General features: G+C 41.4%; 1 protein-coding gene across 1 annotated transcript in view; it reads right to left on the bottom strand.

The window, feature by feature from the left end:
* The window catches only part of IFNGR1 (interferon gamma receptor 1), a 23,043-nt gene extending 5,659 nt beyond the window's left edge, over positions 1–17,384 (bottom strand). The window contains exons 1-6 of the mRNA XM_080588504.1: positions 17,210–17,384; positions 8,713–8,827; positions 8,133–8,305; positions 6,441–6,598; positions 5,519–5,696; positions 4,316–4,431 (exon numbers count right to left, since the gene is read on the bottom strand). Of these exons, the coding sequence (XP_080444630.1) occupies positions 4,316–4,431; positions 5,519–5,696; positions 6,441–6,598; positions 8,133–8,305; positions 8,713–8,827; positions 17,210–17,288 (819 nt within the window). The 5' untranslated portion in view covers positions 17,289–17,384. The remainder of the gene's footprint in view (positions 1–4,315; positions 4,432–5,518; positions 5,697–6,440; positions 6,599–8,132; positions 8,306–8,712; positions 8,828–17,209) is intronic.

Below are 17,384 nucleotides of genomic sequence, written 5' to 3'. Positions count from 1 at the left end.
AAAAATCACCCATTCATAAGAAGCGGATGGGTAATATAGTTGCAGAAACCAGAATGTAATAAAGAATGCGTAGATACTGAAAACGTTATGAACAGTTGGTATTCACGTTGCCCATTTCCAAGACGTATTTATACAGATATAAAAATAGAATATTAGTTACTTATGCCGTACTTAAACTGATATTGAAGAGACTAGCATCTGTAGCTTTTTTGAGGGCAGCAAAAATCAGACTCCAATAGTCACACAATATGTGACAAGAAAAGACAATCCATTATTTAAGCTGCCATACTTGCAGAACGTGAATTCAAATGAAATGCTATAGAAACTATGGCTAAAAGCTGCATTTACAACTTCACCCCTACCCCAATACCTGTACATGCTATACCACAGCAAAAATAAAAACCAAATGAGCTTATTTCTGTCCTTTTAATGTTGCCACGTGGTTCTAAAACCATAGTCCTAAAAGACACTAAGGGAACGTCTCATACTTTACAAAGTTTCTGCGTTTCACACTGCTGACTAGTAATGCTTAGAGAAAGACCCTAGCATAAAATCAGTGCTTCTATGCAAGAAAGACATCCAAAGACTTTTATTCTCAAAAAGGAAACTAGTTTTCCTGTCTGTGACACAAGTTGGTACAAGCAAGATGTTACAAGACACTCCTATTCCACAAAAGAAGGAAGCCGTCAGAAGAAAAAACCCTTGTGGGTTTCCTGGTAGCAAACGTTCTTTAAGAGTTGCTTAGTCATGATTTACAAGATAATTTAGCAGTTCATGCATTCATTTCTAGCTTCAAAGAAAATAATCAATAAACCTTACTACACTAACTGTAATAACATTAATGCATCTCTAATAACAAGTGCAATTAAGATATGGGTTACTATTTTAAAACAAGTGTTACCATAAGTAGGTTAATATTTTTCCTTTAACTGTTACTGATAATGTATAGAATGTTACCATCATTCTTTCTTTATCACAAGCACTAATGAAGTAGCTTCTTCCTTTTAAGATGGTAATTGTTTGTGGTAAATATCATTCGATGACATTTGCAGGGACATGCAATTACTATTTCTCTAAATGAAAAATGTGTTGCATAATCAAAATGACCGAAAAAATCCAGAGTCACAGAGCAGATTTGTAAGTGTTTTGTGCATATTTGTAAGGGCTCTGGAAATTCAGTGAGAGAAAACAACCTTGTCACCCCTGTCAGGCTCAGAAAAAGCATCACCAGCACAAAAGTTGACTTCAGTGTAAGCTAAAAATGCAAGTTGATGCTTTTCAGTGTGATTTTGTCTTATGGAGCAACTGTATTTTCTACCTACTAAAACACTGTCCACCATTTAAAGACAAGAGGCATGAATAAAAGACAGCAAAGCTTAAGTAGATGGAGATGCCCACAGCTTACCAGTAAGTTATGGACTGTCTCCTTTTAAAGTGGATAAACCTGTATCACGAATCTTAGAACACAAATCTGGTATCACACACAGGAGAAACTGAAATGACTGAAGATGATGGGTGGAAGGAAACAGCCTCTTGAATTACTTTTTGTGAGATAACTGAAGGAAAACAAATGTCTCTCTCTACAGCTAAACTGCTGAAATTCTGGATTCCTGTAATCAAGCAGAAGACTAGCACAATGAAGTAAATAATCTATCCCATTTCACTAGATGTATATTCCTGGTAGGGTCTTGCTAGGAAAAAGGGTGTCTCAAACATTTAGCCTTACACCTTCCCTAATGATGGTAACCGTTCAATGTCCACACTGAAAGACACTGTGGAAGTAAGATCTGAATATGACTACAACAGCACTCTTGGGAGGTCCTAAACAGCATAAAGGTGACATTATAAAAGCTCCTGCAATCTAAATGGAAATGCATTTTTTTTTGTTTGTCTGACTCTCAGCTAGGCAGGTGCTTGATGATTGCTATTTCTTATTTTTCTTTCAGAATTTCAACTTTCTGAAAGTGACTCAAATGATCTGATCTTATAGTATCTACTTGAAGCCATCAGGAAGCAGATCAGTGTAAGGCAGCAGTCTTAAGGTGGGACATCTTGCCTAGTCTTCTGACGTATGGAAAAACTCTTGAGATGTTTCACTTTCAGACAAGCTCAGGTACAGCACAAAAGGTCTGTGATAGGGTCTCAGATCTCAGATGCCTGGACAGATAACTCTTCGTATCATTAAACTTATTATTCATATAAATTATTGTTACATTAATGAATACATTAATGCAATCATTTAAAATATAATTTGAATTATATAAAAATGAATCACAGGTTATTAATTATTCATTTTACACTCCCATATTATTTATATCAGCTGTATTAAAACCATCTATATGAGCTCTGCAATTTATACTGTCACCAGAGACTTCAATGGAAATGGACAGAAGGTAACAGTCTTTACAAATAGGTGTATTTTATTCAGTTCCTTAACAGCATGGCACAACGTGGTATGTGAAGCAGACTGCGGTACGCTGGAACCTATGAATCACCAGAAAACATATAGCCCAGTAAATTGAGAATATGGACACACAGAAAAGTTTCCACAAGAAAGTTCAAGTGTGGACTTGGACCACACACCAGTAAGCTCACAGGAGTTAAGTAGCACATGCTCTGCTTGTGATTTCCTTTCTTCTGTTTCCTTAGATGTGGTGTACCACAGTGGTTTTGGGAAGCCTGAAGAGTAATATGCTCAATGCATAGCACAGTCATCTAGATGCAAAGACTTTTGCTAAAGCAAATGGTCTTCAAAAAAATTATTTCGTGCATGTAGGACAATGGTATATATTCAGACAGTTACATACGGGTGTGAAGATGAAAAAAAATCTCCAGTATCTCACTGTTTTCTAAAGGTCTGCCTGATGTCAGAGTCTAGCTGCAGAGTCCCTCAAACAGATTTATCTCATTTGACTTTCTACTAAGTCTACAGTGTGGATGGCTCTCTCTGAGCTGGTCCCATGGCTCCTGTCAAAGTCCATGGAGAGAAACAGGCACTTTAGAGAATGCTTTGTCTGACCAGACTTACGTATTATTGCAGAATGAGATGCCTGGGCTGCATAAATTGATGGACTAGATTGCTGCTTACTATAAAGAGACCTAGCATCTCTGGCTTGGACATCTTCACTGAGTCAGAGCAATCTCACCTCCTAATATTCCACTCCAAAGAAAGCAGGCTCCAGGGGGATATTAGGTGTTGAGCTACCCTGCACTAAGGAGTCTCTTTAAGAGTCTTAAGTTGAAGAACATGGAATTGAAGATCACTGCCTCTTCTCTCCAGAAGTCTTATGAGACTTCCTGTATCTGCCAAGAAGATACTGTCTTGATATGATTACCATTTAAGAATTACTACTACCTCACATGGCAGTTCTTGAAGATTTTTTCAGCTACTGTTGTTTATTCAGCTGTTGTGACTAGCAAGATACCAGAAGGACAGTATAACGGTACTTGTCAGGTATTCCACTCTTCCCTGATATGGATGCATGGAGGCTTCTACCGTTCTTTAAGCAGCATCCACTCCATTTTCCACATACATTTGCAGGAAGCTTTTAAGGTAGATCTGACTGTCTTCTCTGTGATTGCTCAATGTAAGAACAGATTTCCCCTAGCAGTTTTTCTTTACTCTTCCTACAGTGCTATTATGTTTTTTTTTTTTTTTTTTCCCTCCTCACTCTGCACATCACTAAGAACATTGTAACACTTACCAGTATCACAGTATTACCAAATAACGAAGGAATCTCATGCATGTCCAGTGACAGGACAAGAGACAATGGGCACAAAATCAAGCAAGAAATCCTACCTGAATACAAGAAAGCAATTTTTTTTTTAAATTGTGAGGTTGGTTAAACACTATAATAGGTTGCCCAGACAGGTTGTAGAGTCTACTTCCTTGGAGATGTTCAAAACTCAACTGGACAGAGTCCAGGGCAACCTGTTCTAGTCAACCCTGCTTAAGCAAAGAAGTTAGACAAGACAACCTCAAGAAGTCTCTTCTAACCTCAGTAATTCTGTGTCTCTGCTACTAGAACGAATACAAACCTGTCTATGTACATACACAACGGGTTTTTGGAAACTAACTTCTCAAAATAGACCAAATAACATTACTTCAGTTAAACAGAGACCAAAGTCTAATCCTACAACAAATACAGGGCATCTGACTGCAGAGGCTATCAGAATCTAAAAGCTGGTATCAATGCTAAATTTTTTATGAGATTATAGTAAAAACAATCAGAATGTCCATGAAGGTGTTACCGTTATAAAAAAGTTACCGAGTTGGATATTAAAAATCGGATATAGATAACAAATCTGAACTTACCAAGGATTTAGGCAGCTTTATATTCCTCTCCCTTAGCTTCTTGAAGCCACAACATAATGTCAAAATGATGCCCATGACCACCACAGCCACGCACACAATGACAATGTTTTGTATACCTAGGAAGTTATAGCAAATTCTGTTAAGAAGTTTGGAAAATAAACCACTGCTGTGCTGTGCCATTTAGAAAAAACATAGAAACTGCTGTAGCTCAGGATGCAGTATGCAAATTTATCAATTTAACATGTTTTTTCACTGAAGAGAACTTAATTTTTAAAGCAGCATACAAAGTAAATAAAAATTACAACATAAGATTTTCAATTCATATAACAGTCATGTTTTTATAGAGGTAAAGAATTTTTATAATTTATTTTTTGTTCCTTAGAGATGATATATGGGTATGAATTTTTTTAAAAAACACATTTGCTATGTGAGAGCATATTAAGCAATGTAAGAATTACTGTGCATCTCTGTACAATAAAATTAAAATGTGAAATCCAAAACAGAACTTTTATCTAATATTAATAGAGGACTCCATTAGTCCAATTCACCTTTAAGCCTTCCCCCTCAACCGCACTGCTCTTCCTGTGCATAAAAGAAAAAATTGATAGAAGCAGTTGTGTTCTCTCTCTTTTCCCTAGTGAAGTTTCGGGCCATAATGAAGTAACATTAAAATGTTTGTAATAGATTACCAGAGATACAAAGATGGGCTACCAACTAGCTACCATTGTTCCCTTTAATTAAGAAAAAGCAGATGATACCTCAACTTTATTACAGAGTTCAGAGTTACTTCAAGTTCCAGAATAACTAAATGCATTTTCTACAGTGATGTGACTCAAAAAGCCATTTATTAGAAGGTAGGTATAGTGCTTCCAAAAGCCATATAACCCAATAAACAATCAATTTATCAGTTGTTAACTATACCAATGATCAGGTGTAATGAAACCAGTTTTGTAATACCAATGAAGAAGGAAAAAGCACTCAGAGAAATCAGGGTTACTTGAAAATAATACATGATTTTTAAAAGTCTTTGGAAGACTTTTGGGAGAGTGCATTTGGAAAAGAATGACCATGCTTTTTCTTTTTTCATATTCTCTCATAGATATCCGAGTGATCTCATGACTGTATCAGAGCTCAAATACTTCGCTGTAACGTATCTCTAGTTAGACTCATTAAGTTCGTAGTAAAATTTTAGAATTCTCTTACTCGTAGTTTGCTCAAGAGGAACCTGAATGCAGCTTTCTTCGGACGGGGCACCAACTATCAGATTTTCAAACAAACTGCTCTTTGCCGAAACACAGTAAATAGAACCATTAGGAGTAACTGGGATGTCTAGGCTACATTTATCCACCTGACAGTCTTCTGCAAAAACCTCTTCTTTACGCTTAAAAAAAAAAAAAAAAAAGGACAGACATACATGTTATATTTATATCATTTGACTCAATACATGATAGATGTTATAGTACCTTCCAACACTTCTTAAATGTTGCAACACCATTAGGTGTGGCTTCTAGATCTACATGCCTTGCAAAAGCCGTGAACTTCAACTATCAATTTATGAGCTACCTTATGATGGTTTATTTGATGAGACCACAGTGCTTTCATCTAAAATTTTCAGATGCAGAGAAAACACACACTGTCCATATTCCATACTTTCATTCCTAATTCACCTGTACCTAGATGCATACAAAGGTTAACTGTAAATAACCACATGTACTATCATTTTCCTAAAATTCACTCTCTATGATTGCTACATAAAGTGGTATCAATATCTTTAATATTCTGATATGAAAGGTCTATCTAGGTAAGTGAAAGAAGCATAAGTAGTTATTCATGTTTTAGCAGGTATGCAGAAATAACAGCATGTGATCCAGTAATCCTCTCTTTCATGTACAGCTAACGCAATTATCTGATTCTTGTTGGAAGAAGTGCATTTGGACAAACTTTCAGACCTTCAAGTCCTCTCTCTCACTGTAACCCAGGTTTTAGAGTTTCAGCAGTCCTATCTTACATTTGACTGCTTTTTGTTTTCTTGATACCTGTGGGCTCTGTGTGTCAGAGGAGAGAATCTCGTTATGTATTTAAAACAAACAAATAAGTGTTTTTAAGTTTTTATTTTGAAACATACCTGAGTTTCATTATCCCAAAAAGTCACCTTGTACATGAAATCTAAATTGTCTGTGATCCAAGGCTGAAACTCCATAGATGGAAATACAGGATGGTAAATATCAACTATGATTTTATCAGCATGCCTTGAGAGATCCAGTTTTGGAGGTCCTATTTTTCCTGCAACACATTTTACCTTTACTATTAGTCCAAGGTTTTTAAACACAATATTGAGATAAAGAAATCTAACAAAACAGGCTACTTGTAGTTAACTTTCCAAAATTCATTAGATTCAAGAAGACTGATATGTTTTCTTGAATGCTGTTAATATTATATAGCTGCAACACTGGGAAATAATGGACGCATTTCGATACATTAGTGAATCTGCTTCTAAAATGGAAATAATGGAGATTACCGTTAAGAAATCAAACTTTCCTATGCATATAGACCATAAAAAAAATCACTGATAACAGAAAATCTAACAAAGCAATTATGCAGATGTGAATGAGAACAAAACAAAGTACTGCTGACTATACGCCACCATGAATTATGCTGAGCTAAAAACAATACCGTGCTGAAACAAAGGCTATTTGAAAACCTAAACAAATCTTATCTTTAAGAATAATAGTCAGGAAATCTGATTTCTGGTGGCAATAGCCTATGTACATTTTTAATATCTAAAGATCTAATTGAATATTTGAGCCTTGTCCAATAGGAACATGATTTTATATCTCTTCTCCATCCATGGCTGCCAATTTACTGCCAACATTCAAACTCAGCATTATTACCATGACTTCTATCCCTCTGTCAAACGCTTGAAACCCGACACTGATTTTAAGTCATGAGAGCACTGAGTAAGGGAACAGAGTAGAGAAAAAGGAAAGCATAGTGGGGAAACAAGGAGACACTCTCCATTTCTCCATCTCCAGCAGTGCATAAATCCAGTTCTATCAGAAGCACTGCCCAAGTCAGGGAGAATCTCCTGGGCAATGTCCTGTGACATACTTTGTGAATGTAGCATATACAAAGGAGATATCTTAGGCTTTCCTCACTCTGTCATGGCTACTTCATGTCCCCCATGCAATGCTGGAACCCCACTGTTTTGGAAAGGGTGGCCTAATGTCTAGACACACAATTTACTATTACATTACCATGTGAAAAGTGTGATTTCTCCTGAAGCAGCCCAAAGGATTTACATGAAGAATTACTCTTACTTATTCAGCTACGGTGGACTCCTATTGCTTCTTTAGACATGGAAAGCTGTCAGTAAGTGGGATTACAGTGTCAAAGATTCAAGTGGTTGGTCGTACCTTCAGAGGAAAGACTCAACTTCATATGTCAAGGTATGACCAACCACTTGAATCCAACTTCTACGATGCCTAAAGGTCCACAGCTTTCAGTGGCAATTTCCTACCCTACTCTAGTATCTGGGTCACCAGGCAAGAATATGAGAAGGATGCACAGAATGCATTGTCAGCATCATTTCCCTGCCTTGAAAAGTTTAAAAAAAAAACCAAAAAGCTCAAATACCATAGTGACAAGTCCCTAGAGAGACAGAACTACGAAGTTCCTACTGAACAACCATCATGCTTTGCTTTGTCCTGGACTCCTGACTTTATGAGACAGAATAATACAGCAACAAGGATACTATGATCATTAAAAAGAAAAAAAAACATTCTTGGAAAGGAATTACAAGATCTATGATAGAACTTACCATGCTTTTGCAAAATAAACTCATTTGTTTCAACATACTCAGACTGTTCTGATCCAACAACAGCTTTAACTCGAAACCAGTAAGGAGAAAAAGTTTCCTTTACTTCCCGTGAGAGATCACAAGAATTAGTTGAGATGTTCACACAAGTTGAAACAGTCATATAGGTACCTGGGCTGTAAAACAGAACAAGCAATAGCTGTGATTTCAATGGAACAATACTGTACAACACACTGCCTGTGATAAAACAACACTGCAGGTGACAGAGCACTGGCACAGGTTGCCCAGAGAGGCTGTGGAGGATCCTTCCTGGAAGGTCTTCAAAAGCCACCTGGACATGGTCCTGAGCACCCTGCTCTGGGTGTCACTGACTGAGCAGCAGGTTGGACCAGATAGCCTCCAGAGGGCCCTTCCAGCCTCAGCCATTCTGTTTTTTGGCAAATTTTACCTGAATTTACACTTCAGCAACCTTTACAGGACGTCAGCACATAAAAAAAAAACAAAACTTATTACCACGGACTGACTGTTTTTGTGCTTCTAGAGAATATGAGGTACAGGAAATGACAAAAAAGTATGAACTTACCTGTAAGGTTTCATTTCCACAACAAAATAAGGAGTTTCAGACACAGGCTGGTACTGCCAACTCAAGACGGTTTTGAAATTTTGGGATGTTACTACAAGGTTTGTTGGTGAAGGCACTGGAAGAAGCAGAACAACTGCACTTAGTCAAATACGAGAACAGTCACATATATTTCTAAATACTTTGGAAAAGGCAACGTGCTAGATATGACTGGAAAAATTAGACACAAAAACTGCAAATTGTTCCCCCCCAATGGACCCAGTCTGCCCTGAGTACAAACACACCTGAGCCCTGCATGCTGATTTACTATTCTTTTCTCCTACAGAGAGAGTTTTCTTCCTGCTTTCAACCCTGAACCTCAGATAACCTTTGTCCATTGAAATCAAGTCTGTCAGACAGCCCCTATCAGGTTCATCAGGATGATTACATCCCTATGTCAGTATTACACAGATAAGCCAGCAGGGCCGACAGTATGAATTTACTGAAATTAGAGATTAACCCAAAAACCTGCAGATTTCTCTGGCTCTTCAGAACTGAACTAGAAAGAGGAGATGTGAAGCCTGTTACCAAACCTGCAGAATCCAGGCTGTGTGCTCCAGGGACTCCTAACGCCTCCTGTCTCCTAATGTCTCAGCCTTGCCAAAAGACAACAGGCCTGCCGGGGAAAGCTTGGATTCAACGTGAATTTCTGACGACGACATTTTTACATTCCCAGCAGTACTTCTGGAAGGCTGTGATAATAAAAACCTACCAGTTGTAAGGAATTTTAACACTGAAACTACCATGTAGGCCCATACTCATGAGATTATCTGAAGTACGTTTTATTAACAACACCAGAGGTGAGGTAGCGACACACAAATAAAAAGTAGCACCAACAGTTTCCTCACACAGCAAACTTCTGAGCACCAACAGCAGCAGGGAGACTGGGGAGCAGCTGCACAGGAATGAAAATTACTTAATTCTTTAACTATTTATGGCTGTCACATGGCATTCAGAAGGGGAAAAATGAAGGTCACTCAACCATTTTAATTGCCACTTCTTAGGTTCTCAGTGTCTGATTTGGCATCATTAATATTCTGTCAATATAGCTTTTGTGAAACATTGAAAGGTAACTATTATTTGACCTGCTCCAGGCTGCTGCTTGTTCACAACACAAATGCTTCTACTTCACTTCGTGATATGTTGAGGGAAAGTAAACAGTTTTCATGTCTTGAAAACAAGACCACAAAGATAACACTTTACAGAAAGCAATATCCAGAGGCTGAGATATGCCATTAACCTCGAAGATCTGATACACATAATATACCTCACTCCACAAATGGTGCTGTGGTTTAGTTATTTCACAGAATCACACGTTTGATAACATGTACGAGAGTGGTATTTCAGTTATTGGAATAAAGGAACCTAATCATCAAATTCTCAACCGCAAGAAAAAAAAGGTGACAAGCTGACAGAAGAGGTGTCAAAGCACACAAATGTCACACTGTGCCTTAAAAAATAAACACTTGAATAGAAATAAGAATGTGATCCCTGCATTTTTATTTTATTTTGTATAAAGGTATTACCTTCAGTTAATGAACAATCGTATTCTCTTTAATTGAAATCATTAAGCATTTCCACGTCTTAGCTATTCCAAAATGGTTCTTAAATAAAGTTTACTATGCCAGCTAAGCATTTCTCTGGTGCTTATTACCATATTATGTCAGCAAATGCATTTAGATCTACTTAAGTATTTTCCCAACAGCTCTGTAGGAGAAGCGAGCGTTATTCTCACTTCACACTGGGAGATCTAAGGCACAGGAATGAAACACACACAAGTACTTGTGAATGCTGAGTGACCAGTGAAAACTAAAAAGAGCCTGCCAAGTCACTTCTCCTCTTCTCTTGCTCCAAGAAAGACCACTCAACCTAGCGCTCTGCTCTGCCACCCAGTTGTGATTTTAACATGCTCCAGCTGTGAGACTACAAAGGAACTAGAAGAAAACAAACCTTCCTCATGGAAAGCCAACTTTCTTCACAAGTCATACCCCATTCCCAGCCACTGGGGAGGTCACCACCCCATACCACAATGGCACTACAAGTTGGCCACGATCACATACAGGAACAAGAATTTACACAGACCATCAGCTCATCCTTTTCATCTGTACTGTTAACAACTTTGTCTCCAGTGTTAAGTTAGTCAAGCAGCACATCCCTCTCTTACCTTTCACTCCATATCCTTAAGACCTAAAGGATACTCTTTAGCATGAGCTGAGAAGCTAAAATTTTTAACTCTACGAACAAAAGCCAGTAGAGAAACAGGTTTATAGCACGCTTCCTCTCACCTCATTAACCTCTCCATGTTTCACAAGCCAAGAATTACCTATTTTACCCATTCAAATAATTAAAATAATTTTTCTACAAGATGCCACCTTTTACTCCTTTTCCCTTACTCTCCACAGGCACTGTCCATCTTGTCTCTCAGGCTGTCTAATGGGTATGTAGTCAATTCAACGTAAACTGTTCTCAACTTGCATTTATCTATGAGATTTGCTGGCTCCACTTCAAAGCCAAAGAAGGCTTGGGTGCTCACCTCCTTTCCCTAATTACACTAGTTATTTCCATGGAAGAAACTGCCTCTACCTGTGAAGGTTGCCTAATCAGTTCGAGTCACCGAGGACTTCACTCATCAGCTCATTCAGCAGCACCCAGAGGCTGAGCTTAAGTCACAGCAGCTTAAAGATACACAAGTGAGTGCTCAGCACTACAGCAGTTTAGACCACGGGACCTCAAAATGGGCATGGAAATAGACAATCTAGTCTACTTTCTAAGGGATTCTAGTCCCTTTCTTCAGGCTTATTAGCTATCCTTTTTTTCTTCTTCCCCCTTTTTTTTTTTTTTAAAGCATCATAGTCGTCTAGCTCACAGCCCCTTTATTCAGGCTGCCTCTCAGACTTCTAATGATTCAACAAGTTCTAGTTTGCTCCCAGTTCAAATGTGGTGATGTCTACCTGCAGTGAGCCCTGCTCACCTTGTTCTGTAGGACAGCACTACAGGCCAACAGAAAGGCAACAGCGACTTCAGCAACCATGATTTTGCACAGAATTTGAATTAGGTACATGCATTCTGGAAGAACATCTGAGGAACTTCAGCAGCCCTATGTTCATAGAATAAAGGAATAAAAGAAGGTAGGCCAGTAATATGTTTTTTTGTTTGTTTTTCTTTTTTTTAAAACATCACTAAAAGAAAGTAAGTATGCTTGGATTTTGAGGATAAAGAACCAGAATGTCAGAAAGTGAAGTTTGGAGTGAGGAGGGCTAAGAGCAAGTACAAGCATGATCACAGAATGCAGCGGATTTACGTGGCGAGGTTTTGGTACCTGGTGGCTGCAGGGGTGGCCTCTGTGAGAGGAATCCAGCGGCTGCCCCATGTTAGATAAGGGCCAGTTTCAGATGGCTCCAAAGGGACCCACTGCTGAGCTAATAAGAGATGCTGTTTGTGCCTCTGTGAGAGGATATTTAAGAAAGGGGGGGGGGGGGGGGGGGGGAATGCTTCACAATGACAGCTGGGAGAGTGAGGAATGAGAACCAAGACAGAGCCAAGGCAATAAGCAATGTTGTCTGTGCCTTTGTGAGAGCAGATTTAAGGAAGGGAAGAAAAAAAAACAAAAAGCTGCTGCACAGCACCAGCTGGGGGAGTGAGGAGTGAGAAGCAGCCCTGCAGCCCCCCAGGTCAGTGCAGCAGGAGGGCAGGAGGAGCTCCAGGCAGGCAGCTGAAGTTCCCCTGCGGCCTGTGGAGAGGCCCCTGGCGGAGCAGGCTGTCCCCCTGCAGCCCATGGGTCCCACACGGAGCAGATCTCCACGCTGCAGCCCCCCCGTGGAGGAGCCCCCGGTGGAGCAGGTGGATGTGGCCTGGAGGAGGCTGCGGCCCATGGAGAGCCCCCGCAGGAGCAGGCCCCAGGCCGGAGCTGCAGCCCGTGGAGAGGAGCCCACGCAGGAGCAGGGGTCTGGGGGGAGCTGCCGCCCGTGGGGGACCCGTGCTGTGCGGGGGGAGGAGGTGGAAGAGGGTGGATGGGGGGAAGGTGTTGGTAGTTTGTGGTTTTTTGTTGTTTTTTTTTTAAGTTTCTCACTGCTGTAACTTGTTAGTAACAGGTAATAAATTAGATTAATCTCCCTGTGCTGAGTCCGTTTTGTCTGTGATGATAATTGTTGAGTGATCTCCCTGTCCTTATCTCAACCCTTGAGCCCTTTCCATCGTATTTTCTCCCCCTTTCCCTTTGAGGAGGAGGAGTGAGAGAGTGGTTGTGGTGGAGCTCAGCTGCCCACTTGAGTAAAACCACCACGCAGGGCAACCTAGAAGCAGAGCACCTAACAATAAGAACAGAATGCAGCCACATAGTTGATCTTGGCCAACTCACACTAGCATCCATTTATAACCAACACACACAACTCAAAAAGAAATGTGGATATTTATTTGTTCATATACAATCAGCCCAAACTAACTAATGCTCCCATATCAGTGACAAAGACCTCCACTGATATGACAGATACTGTTGTATGTTTATATAGATGCATATATACACACATGCACAACGTATTACACATACACTGCACATATTGGGAAGATATTTGATTATTATCTTCACTGAAGTATTAGCATTTTGGAGACATTCATGTCTTCAGCTAACCTGCACAGCGGACAGGAAGGAAATGCGTGTAGGAGGGGATTAAAAGCCAAATGCCACTGAAAGACTTTTGAGAATCCGAGCAGGTTAAAATATATAAACTGAGAAAGGTTTCTGTGCCTGCTTGAAACTTATCTGTCCTGTTCACTAAATAAATGTTCCTGAACAATACTACCTACGGAAAGTACTTGTGAAATAAAGTTTATAGCAGCCACGTATTCAGTCAAATCTATTTTAAAGTACGTACAGAAGGACTTAATATTTCGTAAGTGTAGATGTCCCACTTATTCATTGAGCCTCAGTGATCCAACAGCGAAAAAAGTAAATCAATGAACCAGAGAAGGGGACGTTTCAGAGATGTAAAGATGAGACAGAGAGCCTCTATACTGATGTTTCCTTCTTGCCCAACACCAAAGTTCCTTCTTTCCTCCTAGCAGATGCCACGAGGCATTACCATACACACAGAGGCTTCATTACTACTGTTCACAAAAGCAGAGCTTGAATGAAAGCCTCATAATACATGTAACTGAGTAGGTGCCGGTGAGCCCACAATGCAGACCCTATGGCACATCTGAAACAACGCTGACAAAGATTCACACAGCTCTTTGAAGCTGCACACAGTGAACAAACTTCACTCAGGTACTGAAATACAAGCTTGAATCGAAAGCTTATAAAGAAACTGTCAGAAAACATGTGAAGACCCATTGTTTGAAAGTACTCCTTTTTTTGGATTTTCATGAAAAACAAATAAGTCCTTATAAACCTCAAGAGAGGCATCACAGGAAAACAGTTTTAAGCCATTCCTGTAAGTTAAGAGACACAACAGTTCTAATTTTGCTGTGGATTCCTGCCAAGCTCACCATTTAGCCTGTTAAAAGACAGCCAGACACAACGCTACAAAACTGTCGTCCTGTGCTACTGGCAAGGAAAACCGCGTGCCTTCCTCAGGCCAGCCCCGCGCTCCATCTGGGCTCATACACCCCCTTTAAGTGCACCCAGGAAGGGCAGTGGCTTTGGTGCCTTTACGAATGTAAAAGCCGCGATTCTCCTCAGCTGTCACCACCACTGAAGGAGAAAAGACAGCAGTAAAAAGATCAGAAAAATCTTCATTACTGCAGGGCAGCAAGGTGCTGGAGATCCCTGCCCCTGCTGCCCGCTTGGCTGCCTTCTGGGTTGCATCCGTGGGAGGTTTGCAGGCACTCGCCTTCGTCTGCTTTGTTGTCCCTCCAAAAAGAAATCCTGGGCGTATACTTCTCCTGTAATGCCGCTCCTATCCCTGGGTGGCACTTCCTTAACATTAAAAGAGAGCTTGAGTTAGTGCATGCAACAGCAATTCGGTGCAGAAGGTTCCACTCGAAGTTCTCCAAAGATCTTCAATTCCTTTCTAGGAACCAGCATTCAACTTACAAACGAAGAGAGTACAAAAACTAGGGGTGACAATTAAAGCTGTTATGCTTTTAAAAATACTTGACGAGTGAAATAAATATTCTTGGTTGTGTGAAATCAAACACTAGGGGCAGTATTTAGTGCCTTTGAAAACAGCTACTATTTACAAATTTTATTTCCTCATGGAGCTTGCTTTAAAAGTTTTTGTTTATGATAAAAATCTCAGCCAGGTAATATTCTGTATAAATTTTTTTACCCTTTTATTATAGCTGATATGTCATGGCACAGCACTCTCTATTATCAAAATTTTGTCTGCAGCTGGACAGAACTGCTATGACTGCCAGTAATCACATTCAAAACAACAAACCCAAAAGACCAAGATCACCACAACACAACTGGAAGCCAGCCACAAAAAGGAAGTTCACACACCTCCTTGGAAATTTGGCTTTCAATGAGCAAGAAGCACCTCAAACTGCCATCGCAGTCTCCAAACCTGCTTCCACTACAACTGCAATCTTGACCAGGGGGGCCTCCCTTTCTGGATACTTACACGCCAACAGCTCCCACCAGCGAACACCCAGCTCCACGGTGAGTCACAGGCACATCTATGCAGACGTGCTAAGTGCCCAGCTGCAGAAAACACAGCGAGCGTTCAGCTGTTTGGACGACTGCTGCCTGGGAGCTGATGACCGGCAGAAGGGCATTTCCTCATTGCACACTCAGCCCGAGACACTTTATACTACCAAAACACTGAAAGCCCTATTAAGACTTCAGAAAATAAGCACTCTATCATAACAAAGGAAAGCATCATAAACACATTTCAGAATTCCCCGTCTCCTACTCTCATCTTTCCAATGTAAGCCAACAAGCCAACACATCTGCTTGCAACTATATAATAATAATAATGAAATAAAGTTACAGTAATGGTCTGTCTTCACAGACATAACCAGCTTTTTCATCCATCTAATACACAGCAGTATCTACTAGAACTCCCTCCATCACACTTTTATTGTCTAAAAAACTAAGTTTTTGCTTAAAGGATGAAGTCTCTGAAGGGTATGGTTATAGAGGCTGTGGCCAACCTGCGCACTAGTCACCAGGAAAAACTCTACTTTTGTTTTCAGAACACAACTCAAAAGTGTGTTCTGCTCCTTTGAGGCTTTGCTGCACTCACGTACAGAAAAATGAGCATTTTTCTTCTAGGCAGCTTGACATACCTCAACTATCCCACAGCACTTTTCCAGAGCCTTACAGTGAGGCAATTATTGTGCTGGACTAGGCTGGATTATGGCAGGTCCAACTCACAGTAGTGATTTATTGTACTGTGCTTTTTAACCTCAAAATCACTTACCGCAAAGTTAGAACAGCATGTTTTATTAGCAATAAAAGCATATCCTTAGAAGATGTGAAGTCAGATCCCCAAGGCCAGCATTCACCATCCATATCAGGCCTCCTTACTACTGAAACCTTGAAGGAAAGGCGTTCTGGGCAAGGTTTAACAACCTGTTGCCGCAATGAATGAGCTGGATGTGAACTACCCTGTGACGCACCGGCAGGAAGACGACAACCCTCCCTGCCCCAAGCACGGGGCAGGTAAACCCCAGCAACTTTCCAAAGTCCTGCAAGGTGCGGTCCGTCACCATGGCCAACCAAGCTCAGGCACTGCAGATGGGCACGGACCTATGCGAAATGAAGCCCCTGTGGATCCACATTACGTGTTTGCAGGATGCATGGACACATAATCAACATTTCTGTGATCAATTGCTAACATTTTAGGTATATGGCTCTTTCTGTGGTTAGAGCTTGAAAGAGCACTGCTGTTTTCGCCTAATGTGCGGACATGCTTTCCATTTTTAAGCCCTTTCCCAAAGAACAGAGCCATAGACACCTTTCAATGACCCAAAATGAAGTGCACGTTCTGTTTAGACCCGAGCTATTACATTAGATGCAATCTTTTATTAAGCTGTTCTGGCTCGAGGAGAAACTTGCAAACCAGATTGACTATTTCTTCCAAATTTTATTTGCAACAGCTCTGCCGGAACCAGATGTTCCTGGCAGCAGTCCAGCTCTCTTCCCGGTCCGTGCCTGGCTGGAAGGTGCCCCAGGCACAGCCCCGACCCCCACGCCTCCGATTCAAACCCCCGGTTTCCCTGCTTTTTTTTTGTACGCATCCATTCACAAGACACAGCGGGCTGGCGCTCTGCGCACACTCCCCTCACGTTACGCACCCCAAACGCGCAGATCCCCGAAATAAAGCCTGCCACCCGCCCCTAACGCACCCCTGAAGGACGGCAGCGCTCCAAGCGACGAGCACCCAGAGGGCAGAGGCAGCCCCGCGGGCGCCGCTTCCCCCCGGACCCAGCCGCGGCCGCCTCCATTTTCTCGCCGCCGCCGCACGGCCGCTGCCCCGGCGCTCCCTGCGCCCCGCTGGCCCCCGTCCCGGCTCGCTACCTGCGGGCGGCTGCTCCCCGCCGTCCGTCGCGCTCCGGCCGGGCGCCAGCAGCGCCAGCAGCGCCAGCAGCAGCCGCATGGCGCCGGGCACGGCTCTCGGCGCCCCCCCGCTCCGCTCCGCTCCCCTCCCGCTCAGCGCGGCGCCTGCGCCCTGGCTGCGGCGGGCAGGGCCGGG

The sequence above is a fragment of the Anser brachyrhynchus genome, assembly GCF_964034855.1.
Source record: "Anser brachyrhynchus genome assembly, chromosome: 3".
NCBI lineage: Eukaryota > Metazoa > Chordata > Aves > Anseriformes > Anatidae > Anser > Anser brachyrhynchus.
This window is presented reverse-complemented; position numbering and strand designations above follow the sequence as displayed.